The 17,005-nt window shown below is 42.5% G+C and overlaps 1 protein-coding gene across 1 annotated transcript; it reads right to left on the bottom strand.

Annotated features, from left to right (window-relative positions):
- Nucleotides 1-217: 217 nt before the first annotated feature.
- On the bottom strand, nucleotides 218-16,656 carry LOC124863428 (fascin-like). The gene is made up of 5 exons (XM_047357795.1): nucleotides 15,606-16,656; nucleotides 6,008-6,164; nucleotides 3,608-3,729; nucleotides 2,279-2,446; nucleotides 218-2,132 (listed from the first exon to the last, which is right to left on the bottom strand). Exons 1-5 carry the CDS (start codon nucleotides 16,444-16,446, stop codon nucleotides 1,924-1,926), a joined length of 1,497 nt encoding a protein of 498 aa, XP_047213751.1. The 5' UTR covers nucleotides 16,447-16,656; the 3' UTR covers nucleotides 218-1,923.
- Between the last annotated feature and the right edge of the window lie 349 nt (nucleotides 16,657-17,005).

The following is a 17,005-nucleotide window of genomic DNA, read 5'->3' as shown; positions in this document are numbered from 1 at the left end:
ACCATCATGTTTCACTGGGGATGTGTTCAGACTGAAACAGTAGTTAAGTTTTCTGTCAAAGTGTTTTGCATGCAGACCAAATATGCACTACATTAAAGTATCTGGTGTATGCAAATACATATTCAAGGCACTGTAGTACAACTATGCTTGCACACTGAATCCACCATTTAAAACAAGTGATGCTATTGAACACACTAGAAAAAATAAAATCAGTCACTTTGCGTTCCAAATTCCAGTTTTTATTGGTTGCTGGATTTCAGGTGAACCAATGGCACAAGATATTTTACTCCACAATATTCCAAAAATTGTACAAAATAATACAAAAGGAAATTCCAGTTTTACAAAGCAAAGATGTGGACTTTCATTTTCTTTTTTTAATCAATTACCCTACGGCCAAAAATCAAAAACTCAAGAGTAAGGCACAGTCATTACCACACGTTTACCTTCCCAACACCCAGTTTGCCGGAGGCTTCTCGGAGAACTTTTTCCCCTCCCGCATGAGATTTCAAAGCCTTTCATGAAAACACTTAAAACATCAGAAGAAATGTGATACAATCATGCATAATTTCATAGGACTGCAGTGATTGGTCGTTTGAACGGATTTTAATATCTCTGTAGGATTGTGAAAAATTGGATGGATACCATTTCTGTCGGCAAAGACTGAAAGGATCCCACGAGTGCCTTATGCTACAGGACTAAACTACAAAAAGACAATGGACATTTTTTTTGTTTACATAACAACTGAGATGTTAAGAACTGGAAAAAAAAGAAAACGGAGCAAACAGATTTTGGTAACAGGGCAATAAGGCTCTCATATGGAGCTGAGATGATGTGGATAGATCACCATGAGAGATGAACATGTTGGTAGCACCAGATTTCAGTTTAACAGCTTGATGAAAGGTTCGTCTACCCGGTATTGAAGTTTGGTCGGCATAAAGGCTCAGATGTACGTTTGGTCGAGGGAATCAAAACAAAAGCAGCTTTCTAGGCATCTATTAATGGTTTCACTACATTTACTCTATCTACCCGCTGTACACTTTGCCATGATAATGTCTGTGCCTTGAACTTGGAGCAAGAAATGAATCCAACTGTGCAAGAGTGCAGTAAACATACAATATGTGTATCTGCACAGTTTACCTTTTATACTGTTTCTGACTACAGCTTCCAGAGGTTTTAATTTTCCAACAACCAGCTAAGATCTCCGACTTCTGACTCCTCACCAACCAATGATAATACAGCTAGAGAGCAACACAGTCTTACATCTAAATATCATACACTTGAGATGAAAGGAGCGGGGCTTCTTCCCATCTGTTACATCATCACCATCAGCTCCACTCGTCATTTTTAAGTCAGGGGCGACAACGCCTGCTCTTATAAACAAACACTGAATCTAGACTGATGGAGGCAGAAACAGCTTCTCCTAGATCCATCTTCACAAAAACAGACCTCAATTACTTGAACCTAGCAAGTCTGCATTTGGAGCTCATATCGAGTAGAGAAAGCTCCACCAGTTCAGTTCAGATGCCATAAACACAACCAGCTCTTTCTGCTCGTCAACAGCGCAAACAGAAACATGGAGCTTCGCTCGGAGGGGAAGAGGGCTGTTTCAATGTGGCACTGCTCAGGTAGCATAAGTCGTGCAACAAGACAGATTGAAGCAGGAAAAGTGCAGAGCCCTATGGTAACTATGGCAACAGATGTAGGATGGCAATAAAGGGCAGAGCTGACAAAGGAGGTTGAAAAAAGGAAGGAAAGGGAGGGATAGAGGAACGTCTCATTCCTTCAATCCTTGCTGATCTCTCTGTGCAGTTTGTCAACATATAAAGTCAAAATGGACAAGATTTAATATGGGGGGGCAGAGAGTACGTGGACAGGTAGATCTGGGGTGTTGAAGGGGGTCGGACTGCATCCTTGTTGCTTCCCTCAGTACTCCCACAGCGTGGCAGTTTCCAAGTCGTCAGCGTTGGCCTTCAGCACGCCAGCGTGGTCCCCACGGAGGTACTTCCCGTCGGCGGCGTGGCGAACAGCCAGCTTGTTGTAGTCACAGAACTCGAAGAAGAAGTCGACAGGAGTGTCGCTGCTGCTCACTACGGACTGTTCGGTCCCCACCATCCAGTACTTTCCAGTCGAATCTGCAGGATGACGATCAACAATAAGCAACGTTTAATGTAATTTAGGTGAAGACATCTAAATCTTTTGCCACATATCCTGCAAACAAGGGAAAAGTATAGAAAAGGCGATTCAATCCCAGCAGGGATCGTCCTGCACCCCGGCTGACCTTGCAGACTGTAAGCTCCATCTCTGAACTCCAAAGTGAAGTAGTCGTAGGAAGAGCGGTTGGAGTCCAGCGTTCCGGTCACCTTCCTGCAGCCGATGAAGCCGTGCTCTCCACGCAGAACAATGATCGGACGGTTGATCAGCTTCATGATAAACTCCTCAGACTCTCCTGAACACAGAGGTCATGTGACCAAAAGCTATTTAGAGACCATATTCTAATGTCTTTCATATTTTGGTGCAATAGGTCGAAGTAACAAGTTATTCTGTACCAAGTAAAACAGCAGTCGTATGTCAGTTTTGTGGTAATTTTCCCCTTCATCTCCGACATCAGAAACTTTGCATTAACAAAGCCTCTCAGGTGTGATCAACAAATACCGGAACACCACAGCATATGTAATCTGAGATGTTTCTGATTCTCATGGCCAGCAGCACGACAAGTGGTTGGATCGGTTCCAATCCTCTCCAACAACTAAGTGTTGAGTTTATGTTTTTGTGGTGTTAAGGTGCAGCCGATTGGTTAGTGCAGACAGCATCAGCGATAGGTGGGGGCAGCTGTTTCCAACCAAAACATAAAACAAACTATGATTTTATCAAACCAGTGAGATATTAAAAACCTGAACCATTTCATAATAGAACAATGCCTTCTGATTCATTCAAGGCTTGAATGGTTTTCATACATCAAACTGAGGGGAAGCATTTGGCTGGGGAGACTAACTGGAAATCTGAAACAACCGACTAACAGGTGACCAAAATCTGATGTTTTCCGATCAGTGAACGGACGGTATGAACTGGTCGTGGTGCCAACAGCAAAGCTTTCTGCAGTGGATGTCGTTATTGAGAACAGAAGATTTAAAGCCATGTTTAAAACATGAAGTCAGAGAAAGTAAAGACATTCAAGGTGTTTGAAAAGGAAACCATTTTCTAACCTTTGTTGACTTTCGCCTGCAGTTGTTTCAAAACAAAAATAGGCTTGAAGAATAATAGATTTGGTATTTTGTGCACAGCAACGCAGTCAGTTTCTGGCAGCTTATTTCTTACTCACACAAAGTGGGACTCCGCGTACTCAGAACATTTTTTATTCCTTATTCCCGTTTCTAATATGTATAATTAAAGACAGAAAAGGGAGGAACTAACACACTAAAGGCAGTAAACTGCAACGTTTAGCTGCTTCACTCAGAAACGCTGAGGCCTTTAAAACCAACAAACAACTGGAGCATCCAGACATGATTTCATCATTTCACTCCTCTGAACCCCCATGTGTCAGCACCGAGCTGTAAATCAGTTATCTCTTTGTTTCTGTCAGCACAGCAGATCAACACCTCCCACTGACCTGCAGAGTCCATGGTGGCTGCGAGTTGTCCGTTTTTCTTGGCCGCCACGTATTTCCCGTTGGCTGCACGGAGAGTCAAACGCTTCCCACGCCACTCGATGTCAAAGTAGCAGTTAGTGGACCTCCAGAGACAGAAAGAAAATGTGAGAATGGTATTTTAGCTTGTAGATCAGTTTTAGGCAACTGGATGGAGTGTATGAGTTGATCTACCCTGCTACTAAACTATACTCTAAAGCTTTCTAATGTTGTCCTTTTGGAGCCAAATAATTCGGTCTCATCTACTTCTCACCTTTATGGCAACAAGGATGACTTTTAGGATCCATAAATCCAGCAAAAAGAGATGAGTCACTGTTGACACAATCATGGAATTTTAGCCAACAACAAAGAGCAGAGTTCGGAGCAGAATGAGCAGGCCGTGACGGAGAATGGACATGTGTCCCTGGTTGAACTACAGTAGTTGCAAGCCAGCAGCTCAGGGAACCAGAGCAAACATGCTCCGACAGTCAAGGGACTGGGTCCATGCCATCTGCTTAAGTTTAGGATTTAAAAAGATCAGAACCATTGGAAAAAAACTGATTTTACTTTGCCTAACTTAAACCTGTCCAGATGGATCTCAATACGTCATTAAAAAGTTTATTTCAGTAAATAAAGTGAAACTCAATGCGGTGTGGCATGAAGGCGATAAGCCTGTGGTTCTGCTGAGGTGTAATGGAAGCCCAGGTTGCTTTGATAGCAGCCTTTAGAGGATCTATGGTGTTCAGGTCAGGCCAGTTTGGCAGTGTGGGTCAGTACGGGTCAGTACCAACACCCACTGGAAAATAAAATCAACGTCTCCATACAGCTTGCCAGCAGAAGGAAACAAGAAGTGCTCTAAAATGTCCTGGTAGATGGCTGTGTTGAAGGTGGACTTCAGAAAACCCAGTGGACCAACACTAGTAGATGACATGGCACCCTAAACCATCACTGACCGTGGAAGCATCATTCTAGACTTCAAGCAACATGGGTTCTTGACCTCTTCACTCTTCCTCCAGACTCTGGAACCTTGGTGTCCAAATAAAAAGCAAACTTTACTTTCTTCTGCAAGAGGACTTTGGATCAATGAGCAACAGTCCCTTTTCTCTTTAGCCCATGTAAGATGGTTCTGACGTTGTACCTGGTCCAGGAGTAGCTGGTTGTAGCCTTAGTTGTAGCCCGTGTCTTGGATACTTCAGTGTGTGATGGCTCCTAATGACCGACTCCGGCCACAGTTTGAACCTTGCAAATGTCCCCCCACACATACACTGTGATGCAGCACTCTGTACAACCTCCTTATCTAGCAACTACCTTTCGTGGCTTACCCTCCTTGTCAATGACCGCTGAGCTGTCAAGTCAGTTTTCCCATCTTAACATTTTTAGTTTTACAAATGTTTTATTCTTATGCAACGTTCATATTTTCTTAGAAACTTCATTTAGGGTTTTCATTACCTATGAACCATTATGATCAAAAGAAGCAACAAGGCTTGGAAAATATCTGATCAGTTAAATTATCATTTAGTAGTTTAATATGGAAATTCTTTGATTTGGAGACATCCCAAAATCTGATTTTTGTCACATTGTAAAGAAGCTAAAAAACATTCAGCCTTTTCTTAAAACCACATCTGGCCTAGTGAGAGATCAGATTCCTGTGGTCTGTTCGGAGGAGTCAGTTGAGCCAAATCTCAGGAATTTGACAGAGGAATGTGGGGAAGTTGCTGCAGAGGACTCAGAAATGGAGACACCCCCCCACCCAGTAGCAAGAGCTATTAGGAAACATCTGCAGCTTAATTTTAAAAATGTCTTCACTCTGTTTTAATATTTCAACAACATTTATTTTGCATCTAGAGGAATCAAATCCCTTTTAAAAGAGAAAATCTGCCTCAGAGATTACTTGACAACCAGACACAACATGGTGCATCTGAGCTGCACACAAAACATTTTAAATGGAGAATTAGCTCCAGACACGTTTAGCTCCTACAAACTTTTGATTACAATTCTAGTATTGAACACGGGTTCGCTTTCTGTAATTTAGGATGAAGAGTCCTTAATCCTGGGTCATGGGCCTTACAGGGAAATCTTTCCGGAAAACTGGATCATGGGTCAGAGGTTAACAGCCAGCTCCCTGCTCAGAAAGACTTACTGCACATATGAACCTCCAACCCCCCATACACAGTCTTCCACAACATGCCACTGCCAGGACATGAGGTCACTCACTCTTAACCTCCCACTCTCAGAAAGCTCCATCATCCCCCCTCACAGACCCTCTCATGGCAGAGCTCGTGTTACGAGGAAAAACACCAAATGCTGCAACAGACCTTTTACACCCCATTCTGACAGACCGGAACAGGTGTGGTTATTGTGAACATGATGCTGATGGATTCTTACTTGCTAGAGGCGGTACACTGCAGGCCCCCATTAGCAGTGAGGGTCCAGTACTTTCCAGCTGCGGTCCGGAACGCACACTTCCTGTTTTCACGGCAGATCTCCACCTGGAACACCTCCTGGTCACTTTCTTCGTCCTGATTGGCTGACAGGTCCATGCCTGGGTGGGGGGTACAGAGAGTTGGGTGGGGTGGTTAATTAAAGTGCAGAGTACATGGTACAATCCTGAATCCATCATGAAGTAGGCGGGTTAGCTGGGTTGACCGGTGAGAGACACACACACATCCTGTGGTCAGGATCAAAGGGACTAAATGAGCAACATCAGGCAGCTCAAATTAAAGAGGGATTTCATGCAGCTGCACACCACCACATCTGTCAGACCTCGATGAGCCACAAAGGCTCAGCAGTCAGGATGGACGGTGGCAGCAAACAGGCAACTGGAGGTCGTACTATAAACAGAGATGACTGTTCTGCATCTTTAATTGCCATCTCAGCAAGAAAAAGGGGCATCTGTAGACTCGACCAGAAACTGATAAAACCCATTTTCAAGTTTGTTCCTGGTAACAATCAGGAATTAACACCAACCTCTTACAAAACATCAGTAAACTCTAGTAGATGCTCTAATTAAGGTACGACAGCAAGGCAGATCTTTCTCACCAAACTGCATCAAGTCATCGTCAGGTTCAGACATCTTAACATCTTTCAAAGTATTAACAGGACTTCTGAGCTCCCTTTGACAGCAAATCAAAGCGATTTAATGTCGCCAGATCTTGTTATGCCCCTTACCAATAATCAATAATAGTTCTTAAAGAGAAATCTAAATTGGCTAATTGATGTATTACTGATCAAGGATTCAGTTCTCTGGCCATTGCTATAGTAAGAGTTCTCTAGTCTGCATTGCTTTTGTCACAACCGTAAAAGAATATTTTAATGCTGTCATTTCCAGGAAAAGGCATTTAAGTTTACAACATCTACGGAGACAGCTGGCATGCACTGAAGGCATGCCAGCTGTCTCCAAGCTCAGACTACAAATGTAATTCACTCCTGTCGTGCAAAGGCTGAAATCTTTAGCTTGCCAATATTAGTCGATGAGAGGATGCGCATCAATTAGGTAGCGTTGACCGCTATATAAATGTGTTCAAAGGCTGAGCAGTGTTTGTATGCGTTGGCCAATCGTTTCCATTGTATGAGTACAGAACCAAAAAAAGAGAAAAAATAAAATAAAATCACACCACCCTCACACTGGCTTTTAAGAGCAACAAAGTGGTTGATAAATATGATTCAGCCACTGAATGAAAACGCACAGATACTTCCTACAGCATAATGTGGCCCATTGTCCACGCTGAGCTCATGGTGTGGCTCGACGTATAGCCGCAAGGCTCAGAGAGACACAGACAGTGTTTGGGATCTATGTAAATGTGTGGTGAGCAGCAGAGCAAACCCAGCAGGGATAATAAAAAGACTTGTTTGAGAAAAGACAAATGGAGTCATGGTTTCACAATAACTCAGTTTGTGCCTCTCTACAGTCTTTACACTGGCTCTGCTAATGTTGCTAATGTCAGGGAAAGTATTAAAGCAGTGAGTGTTATTCCATGCATTCCTCCTGGTTTTTTATCCAAATCTGAAACCTCACAAGCTTATAAAATTCTGTAACATGAGGTCCAGTGTGCAGGCTGCACACATCCCAGGATTGAGTTTCTGCAGAAACACACTGGGACACACTCATGCACAACTGCACATGTAACACAAACACAGATGACTTGGAGAATAGAACAGATCATAATGGAAACCACATAGCAGAGGAGGAGGAACATACAAAGACAATTAAATCTGAGTTTATCTGCTGCAGGCATAGAGTAGAAGATGGTCAAAGCTCTGATCTGTTGGACGATCAGTCAGTGAACTCAACTAGAAAGCCCTTCTAACACTATACAGTAGCACAAGAGACCATTTATTGCTCCAGATGTGGAGACAACACATCTGCTGGATGCTTCAGCCTATAAAGAACCATGCTGATGCAAAAAGTAAAAATCAGTCACTTTACTAGGAAGTGATTTTCTGCTAGATAGTTTTAATGTAATGATAATCACTGGCACAGGATGAGTAACGTAACTTTTGAACATAAAGTTAGTCAAAATCTCCACAGAATGTTAAACTAAAGCAAATAAGACACTGAAAGTAAAAAACTGCTTTAAACTGACAATGTTACACTTCTCAGTTCCCGCTCAGGACAATGAAAACAAGAATTACTTTGTTCTTATTCCTCTTTCCTCTTCATCTGATCCTGAAAGCATCACTGGATGGTTGTTCCTGTTTTAATGTTTTTGATGTTTTCAACATATTTGCATTTTATTGTATTGACGATTGAAAATGAGGTCCCTTGTCCAAAGAGAGTAATCTGTAAAAACGATTTTAAAAAGGGGTGGCAATTCCCAATATAAAAGAGGTATACCAAGGTTTTAAAACCTTACAGTCTTTCATGAGATGCTAGCGACAGTGTTGGAGTGACCTCTTTTGTCCTCTGGCTAAAACCAAATTTAAAGTAACAACTTCAGCAGGCCAAAGTGCCCAACCTCAACAGCCAATGCAGAACGTGATCTCAAACACCTCCATCCTCCTGCATCAACTGCACAAAAGGAGTGGCCATGCATTAGGTTTGTAGCCATAACAAACCAAAACTGTAGTCAGAAGTCTGAATATTCAGAGAAAGACGCCAGACTTAAAGTCATGTAAATCTGTTAGTTGCCCAACTTTAGATGTAACAGTTGGGTTTTGTTAACAGAGACCTGCTAAAGCTCGGTATCCTGCTCATTTTTATAGACACTGAGGGAAATATATAACATGAAACAGCAAACTAGAGTTGAATGCAGCACAGATACTTTATTCAAATGAAATATTTGCTCAGAATTCAGGATTAATGTCAGGAGACCTTTTAGGTGTCATCTTACCTATTTTCCCTGTATTTTTATTTTTATTTCTAGAAAAAACTCATATTTCAGCAGTGGAAATATAAAGAGGATGATATGTAATGCTTGAGAAAAAACTGGTCCAAATGTTACCCATTAAGGACAGAAAAATATTTTTAAGGACAAACAAGCATTGAGACAAAACACTCCTGAGCCATGACCAAGAGAGAGAGGCTGAGGCTGCCTGCAGCTCCTGAACAGATTTAGCTCTGCTGATCAGTTTGTGAAGCTCACAGGGATAAACAGGGGAGAGGGGAGGATCATGGACACACTTAATGTCCTTTTTAAACCAAAAATGGTGACCACAGGAGTAGAAGGATCCTTAACCACAAGCACAGATCCACAAACAACCCCTCCATCTTTCTGTCCTCTCCACCCACCGCATTCAGCCTGACGGAGACGGGCTCAGTCCTTACTTCCAGAGAGTCAGCACAAGAGGCCTGCTGCGAATGCACGCGATTGCGTCAAGGGCAATTGTGTGCCTGTGTGTGTTTTTGTCTCTTCTATTGTTCAGCAGGCCTGAGTGAGGAGGCCACCAGCTGGAGCACAAACAAGGACCCAGATCAGCAGCCTTTATTCTGATCTGAACAAACAGAATAAGGAACCAGGCAGCCAACAAGAGCCCACTGAAAGGTCTAACAACAATGACTGAGATGTGACTGCATTATACACAGGGATGTCCCAAATGTTTGTAGAAACGGATTTCATCCCCAGTGTGTGTTCAAGTTTGGACAGGAGACACACCCATAGCAGGCTGACACAGTGGAGCCCAGAAGAAGTTTAACCTATAATAAAGAAGAAGACAGAGAGGAGGAGGAGAGGCTTCTCTGTGGTTGATGAAGCTAAGATGGCTTGGCATGCTCCAAACAGACCCAAAAAGTCCAACACCAAAACAGACTGAGCCTCTATAAACACATTATGACATATCAGCTCGCTGCGACACTCTGCTTTACCAAGAAAGCGTAAATGCATCCATCTCGTCAGGTCCAGGGCTGAATGTGCCGCGCTGCAAATGGCAGGGACAAATCATCGCCCTTCACCCTGCAGAGATTATCACAGCAGACAAGGTCGAATATGTGCAACTCATCTCTCATTTCCTGTCGGCAGGAGGTGAAGGATGCAGAAAGGGCGTCAGGGTTGACTCATGGCCAGACACAACAGCTTCGATCTACAGCCTTTAACCTGCAGAAATGCTGGATAGTAGTGTGTCTAAATTATAAACCAACTATATTTAATATTGTAGGAGCCCCTAAAGTCTTACCACTTACCATTAATAGACCAATAATGTTTACTTAAAGGAAAACTTCTCCAAATTGTAAAGCTCCATTTTTATTTTTTTTTTTCAAATCATCAAGGCTGCTTGATATTTTGGCATTTTGTTTTGGCTGTGGTAATATTTTGTAAAAGCAAAAAGCAAGTGCAGAATTTTATTTCACCAGGAGAATCAGACACTGGCCCTATGCCTATCTTATAATCTCACCGATTAACATTAATAAACTGGTTTCCAAAAATAGAAAAGTATTTTCCATATTTTTTTTTAAATCAAGGAAATCTTTAAAGCTGCTTTTTGTTTTCAGTTTTTGGTAAAACTATGTCCTCTTTTTTCTTCCTTACAAACCTTGAAAAATCTGTTTCACAGTCAAACTGGAGGTTAGTCACAAGGGAGCTGGAAACAAACAGAGCCACAAGGCCAAATGCCACAGGGTATTTTACTGTAACCCATACACACCAAGTACATAATCAAAATAAACCTAGTCTACATTTACAAAGAACAGTTGGTAGTCACACCAGCAGCCGATGAGATGTGATGGGCTTTCATCCATTTAGCAGACGTTATTATGCCTCTTCTAACAAGTCTAAAGAGCAGAACAGAGCCGCTTTAAGAGCCACTCAGCTCCAGGCTAACTGACCGATATTTCTGGCTCGGACCACATGAGGGCCGTTAAACTGTCTCAGGGAATTTGTGACCACTGATGAGAAAAGTGGATGTTATGAACCGGAAACAGGCAACAGCACAGAGCCTGTTTATTAGCAGCTTTGAATGCCATGAGCTCAATTTGGATGATGAACAATGGGACTGCTGTAACATCTGCATAAAATTTGTCTGAAAAAAACAAAACAAAAAAAAACGTATTATTTTCTAAGTGACACGTGGGATTCTTGCTTAATGCATCTAGGAAATGATGCACATGTACTTTCCAGCTATATTTATACTTTCAGCCTGAAAAACAATGTGATATCAGGATCAAATGGTTTCTATTGGATCCATTTTGGAATAAAACCTGCTAGCATTAGCTTGATCAACCCCAACACAGACTCACCGGTTGGGAATTAAAACTAAAGAAGTCAGATAAATCGCAGATGTAAAAAGCCATTTTAAAAAAACAAACAAGTACAGCAAATTTGCTCGATTTTATTGTTTCAAAGAAACATTCAAGACTTGGGAATATTGGCAGTCTTTCAGAAATATTAAGTTAAGAAATTACATTCTCTAGCAATACAGAGACTGCAGCTTTTGTAAGGCTAGCTGAGCTCACTGCCAATATAGGACCCTGAAGTCAGTTTAAAATGTTAACCAATAATTGTGCCCGTTTTACGACACAAGTAAAACCCTGTTTTACAGGTGTTTTACAGATGCATAGAATATCCCAATACAAGTAACTGCTCAGAGCAGGAAGGCAAAAATGTATTTTTGATGTCCTCATTCATATTTTATGTCCTATTATGTAGTTCTTAAAGAGAAATTTAAATTGGGTGAAATCTGTATAATCAGGATTAAGCCTCAAAAACCCAGAGATCGGAATCTGGACAAAATTCTGATCGGTGCATCTCGAACTTTTATACGCCTAGAGGACCACTTGTTGATCAGAAAAAAATCCTCGACCCACCGTCAACTAATGTACTGAGGAAAAGCAACCGAGGTCTTGATTTTGTTTAATTTAAGTATTGTATGAGATAAAACTTTGGTCAAGGATTGGTTAGGTTCCTCCTAATCTCAAATTGGCACACTGGTTTTGGTCAAACGTGGGGGAAACTGGGTCACTCTTGCAAGAAAGCTAAAGGGAAAAAAAAATAAAATTTGAGTAGGCATCCACTATACTGCATATCAGCGTGTTACTCCAGCTCAGTATGACAAGACACCCCTACAAGGTTACTGAAGTATTCCCACACTCAAGGTCTTAAAAAGCTTAACTGCTGTTGAGATTATGTACATTATTGCACTGATCTCACATTTTAACATGTATCTGTTGAATTATCACAAAGAAAATCTCATTTTGATAAAAACCATTTGATTCAAAATAAAATGACTCATTTCAACAAAGTACAATGGACTATTTCCCAATTCAGTTGTAAAGGAGACTGTAGTCACTGTAGTGTAAAATGTTTTTCTAAATAAAAAGGATTGTCACCTTAAATTTCCCTTTAAATAAATATGTATTTCAGGAGAAAATAACATTAAATCAACAGAAGGGAACATCAAAACTGGACAAAAACAGATTTTGGATTGACCCACTTGAGCTGGCCTTGCGTCCAAAACCTCCCACTGCTAATGAAACCCAGCAGACTCCAGCCGCCATCTTGGCTCAGGTCTGCCAGGCAAACAGCCGCTGCAAAGTTTAACTGTGAGCTGCTGCATGTTTGCTGAACATCTGGAGCCAGTTTAATTCCACTCTGCATTTAATCCTCATCACTATCATCCAGTTGTTGGAGGGAAAAGTACAGTGTTCATGTAAAAGGATTCAGGTCTCTATGTGTAAAAATCAATACAGGTTAATGGGGTTAATTACACACAAGGAGGAAGACGTCAGGCTACCGACAGAAAGCAAACCTCCCCAAAGATTTCATATTAGAGGTCTTCCTCATTATGGAAAACCAGGCAGTATGCAAAAAACTACACTACTTTTTAAAACTAGCCATGTAGAAAGCCATGCTGAAATAATTTTCAGCTACATTGATGCTTTTGTTCGCAGCATACAAACACAATCCTGAAAGCTAACATTAGCCTAGCTACAGAGTTTATCTTTAATCCTTAATAGGTCAAAATAGCCCAGAAAGCCAATAAAAACAGAACACTTAAATTGTCCCTGGAATGTCAAATGTCAGGAATCTGACAAAACCATTAAAACAGACAGAAATAACAGAGCCATTTCTGGCTGTTTTGTAGCAGCTAGCTATGTAGCGGCTAGCTCATTTTAGCCAACCGTAAGGAGGATGTGAAATGACAATAACAATTTTCAATTATTAGTAATTCAATCAAAAAGTAAATAAAAAGTAGCTTCACCCGCTAAAAAGTCACTAGAAGTTGCTAAATGACATCACCGAATCTCCATGAGCACCAATGGAATAAAAACACTTCAAACATGCTAAGAACTAAAAATGAAATAATTTTTCTTTTGTTTAATGTCACTATTCCAACCCACCCCCTATTTAGGTATGGGATTATACCCATGTTTATTTTTTCCTTATAATGCTTTTCAACTGTACCACTTCACAGTGAAGTTCTCACAGACGATATTTTTTTTCTGTCAATATCTTTGTGAGAAACTGAGGCAAACTGCCGAAGGGATGAGCCAATTGAGGCTCTTCACGTATATGATTTGTTTACACTCTGTAAATGGACAGACTGCTGCGAGACTTTGTGCTTTGTGCACATAAAACCCACTGTTGGGTTCAGTAGAGGACCTGGGATGCTGTGGGCCTGCTGTCCAAAGGTCATTGGAACCTCAGAGCACAGGCATTATGAACTCTTTGAAAACACCAGGAGAATTTCTATATAAAATCTGATAATGAGCCAAAGCATACAGCCCAATCAGCACAAATGGCTCAGATACACAACTCAACCAAGCATCAAGAACATTGGAAAATCTAGAGAGCCAGTGCTTTCTCCAACCTAGTGAAATATTATGGGAGAAGAAAAAGTGCTGTCTTGTTGGGAAAAGGGGGTTGTACAAAGCATCGAGGGTAGGGGTACCAATTATTGTGCCACAGGCGATTCTGTTAATTTCCAGTCAACAGATCCTTCATCTGAATAAATGTACTGTGATTATTAAAAGGCTGCGCTTTTCTAAAGTTTTCAGCAAAAAAAAAATTTCAAAAGGGCTTTTCATGCCAATAAGGCTGTCCCCCAAAGGTATTCTGCCCAGGGGCATCGATTTTGGAATGTTTTAGCAATGCACTACAACCCATGAGCTTACACACCCAATTTCAAATGAAACAGATTTAGACATAATTTAAATATCATTTCAAATTAGCTATTGCTTCATGGAGGAAATACAGAAGTTTTGCATTGTAATGTCACTTCCAGAGAATGTTGAACGGGAAACTATGGGATGTTTGAAGTGTAATCTGTGCTCTCTGGTTCAGGTCTGTATCCAAGTGAGACTCCATTTGAGAGGATGGGAGGGATGGATTATGGGGTCTTCTTGACATATACTGCAATTAGAGCCAGATTTATGTTACAAAACAGTCTGTGTATACCCACAGAGCCCTGAAGATCTGCAAGTGGCAACCTATTAGTTCAACCCTCTCTTTCGAGCCAGCCTCCATTTTGTGCTCGAGACAGGCCACGTCAGAAAGCTCTGTAGCTGCTGGTGAAAACAAAAGCCTATAAATATACTTGACAAGTAAACAAAGTAGAAAGAAAGAACAAGGCACTCCCAGGCTGAGGGAGACTTGGTAACAGGAAATTAAAAACGATAGATCAGATCACGGTTTCCAAAGCCACTAAAACCACATGGCATTCCCAGAGAGCTCCTCTGACCAAACAGATCTGGAGATCAGCCACGCATTCCTGTCACTCGTTACTTTCATTCACAAGCAACTGCTTTTCAGGCAATTCCCTCGCATCCATCTCAATTCCACTGATTTAGTACACAGTGTCCAAAATCAAACATTTGCTTATTCTGATCTTGCATTTAAATAGATCTGTTTAGATGTTCTAGAGCATCCTAAGAGCTAAGGTCAAATTTAACTAACAAGCTCCCAAACAGCAGCAACAGTTCAGCATGAGGGATGGTAACAATGCCAACAGGAGACAACCAGTAGGTCTGAAGGCTGGATGAGCAGGGAGAAGAGGAGGCGAGAATGGAAAAGATCTTGCATTTCTGCCCAGTTAAACAGCTGAAACACAGACACAAAACCACATCTCATTTGAAAGGAAAGAACTAGAGTATTTAAAGGTCTGTGGAGATCTAATAGTTGTAGTTATGCAGGTCAAACAAAACCAGCCCACTTACAGTTTGTTGAGGCAGCTGATGTCCAATTTGAGTACATTAAATATATGCATCATTAACTTTGAGTACCATTACGTTCAGTTAAATTTATTTAAATAATTAGCAGGTCAAATACTGAAATCAGAACCTTCTAAGAATCCCAAGCATTTTCAGTCGCAAATGCATTAACCAGTTCCATGTACTTTGAACATTTGAATTTAATAAGTTCCATTGATTGATTCAAAGTCTCCATCTCTATTAAAAGGTACCTGATGCACATTTTCTATTGTGTTATAGTCCCTGTTAAAATCAGAATCAATTCAGACGAATACGGGAAATCTGACAGAAAAAGCCTGATCACAGTCCATCCTCCACAAACACACTCAAGCACTCAGAGGACCTGGCCTGGACCACCACACCCACCTTGCCTGGTGGAGACGTTCCTCTCGTTTCCAGCGGTGAGCACGACCTGTGGGTGGCTCTGCTCCAGCACGAACAGCTCGTCCTTGCCCACCCGCGAACTCTTCCCGGACTTCATGGTGCCGGATGGCCCGGAGGGAGCCAGGTACTTGCCGCTGCAGTCCCTGAAGGCCACCTTCCCGGAGCGGAACTCCAGCGTGTAGCCCGTGCTCTTGTCCGCGGTAGCGACCAGCGCTCCATCGTTTCTCAGGAAGCGGTTGTCGGAGGTCTGCAGGTGGTACCGCTGGTCGTGAAACACCAACGTGATCATGGAGTCCACCCCCCACGGCACGTCCCGGTCGATGGCAATCTCATCCACCTTGTCGCTCAGGTGCGCGTAGCGCTTGCGCGTCATGCTGAAGATGTTCACCTGCGGGTGCATGGCGATGTGCACGCTCCATTTCTCTGCCACGGACACGGTCTGAGCGAAGCAGATGATCCGGTCCTCGGTTCCGCCTAGGTACCGGCCGTACTGCTCGGACTGCAGGGACCAACGACCATCATCATGGGCGGTGATGACGAAGCGGCACTCTGGACCGGGGGTCTCGCTGTCTCCAGTGACATTCCCGTCCTTGTCTGAAGCGATGTACCGGCCCAGATGGGACTTGAGGAAGAACACATTGGCATTAGAGTCGTCCCCACTCTGTTCCAGGGTCCAGATCTGCTTCTTCTTCATGCTGGTGGCCGAGGCGTTAATTTTAAAGCCAAACATCTCTGCGGTGAGGTATTTGTTCCCGCAGTTGATGAGACCAAACTGGATCTGCAGCATGTCGCTGGTTCCGTTAGTTGAGCCGTTGGTTGTCATGGTCGGGGCTTCGGTTCGGACTGGTTCTGCGTTGGAGGAATGAGCGGGGTGGGGGTTGGGGGGACGCTTCTGCAAGTGGGCCGAAAGGGTGGGATGCTCTGCTGCCTCGCGTGCTTCTCTTTGTTTGGGGGAGCGTGAGTGTGAACGCGCGCCTGCCGGTCCTCAGTGCTCTGCTTGTCTCAGCAGCGCGAGCCCGTCGCCACAGCTGCAGCCTATATAACCATCAGTGACGTAGTTCCACGAACCACGCCGACCTCATTATGGCTGCTATCTTGGCACCTTGAGACATAATGTGGGAGAAACTGTGCTTGAGTTGACTAGATCCACATGACAGACCTGCTGATTCTGCTGCATCATGATGCAAATGCTGGGAGATTTGTTTTAGGCAGAGTAAAGTTCAACCACATACCAGTTAATGTCCAACATGCAGAATCATTGAACACTGATTTTTGTTTTTTCTTTCAACTTGTAACAAATCAGATAAAGCAACTGTAATGTGCAACATAAGGCTGTCTTCAGGACAGGACAGTCCTTGAAAGCTGGGGAAATACAACTCCTT

This window comes from Girardinichthys multiradiatus, chromosome X (genome assembly GCF_021462225.1).
Source record: "Girardinichthys multiradiatus isolate DD_20200921_A chromosome X, DD_fGirMul_XY1, whole genome shotgun sequence".
NCBI lineage: Eukaryota > Metazoa > Chordata > Actinopteri > Cyprinodontiformes > Goodeidae > Girardinichthys > Girardinichthys multiradiatus.
This window is presented reverse-complemented; position numbering and strand designations above follow the sequence as displayed.

Excerpts from the sequence above, each read along its gene's own strand:
- LOC124863428 (XM_047357795.1), bottom strand. The coding sequence starts at position 16,446 with ATGACAACCAACGGCTCAACTAACGGAACCAGCGACATGCTGCAGATC. Across the intron at positions 6,165-15,605 it reads GAACGTCTCCACCAGGCAAG|GCATGGACCTGTCAGCCAAT; the intron begins GTGGGTGTGGTG and ends CCCCCCACCCAG. Across the intron at positions 3,730-6,007 it reads CAGTGTACCGCCTCTAGCAA|GTCCACTAACTGCTACTTTG; the intron begins GTAAGAATCCAT and ends CTGTCTCTGGAG.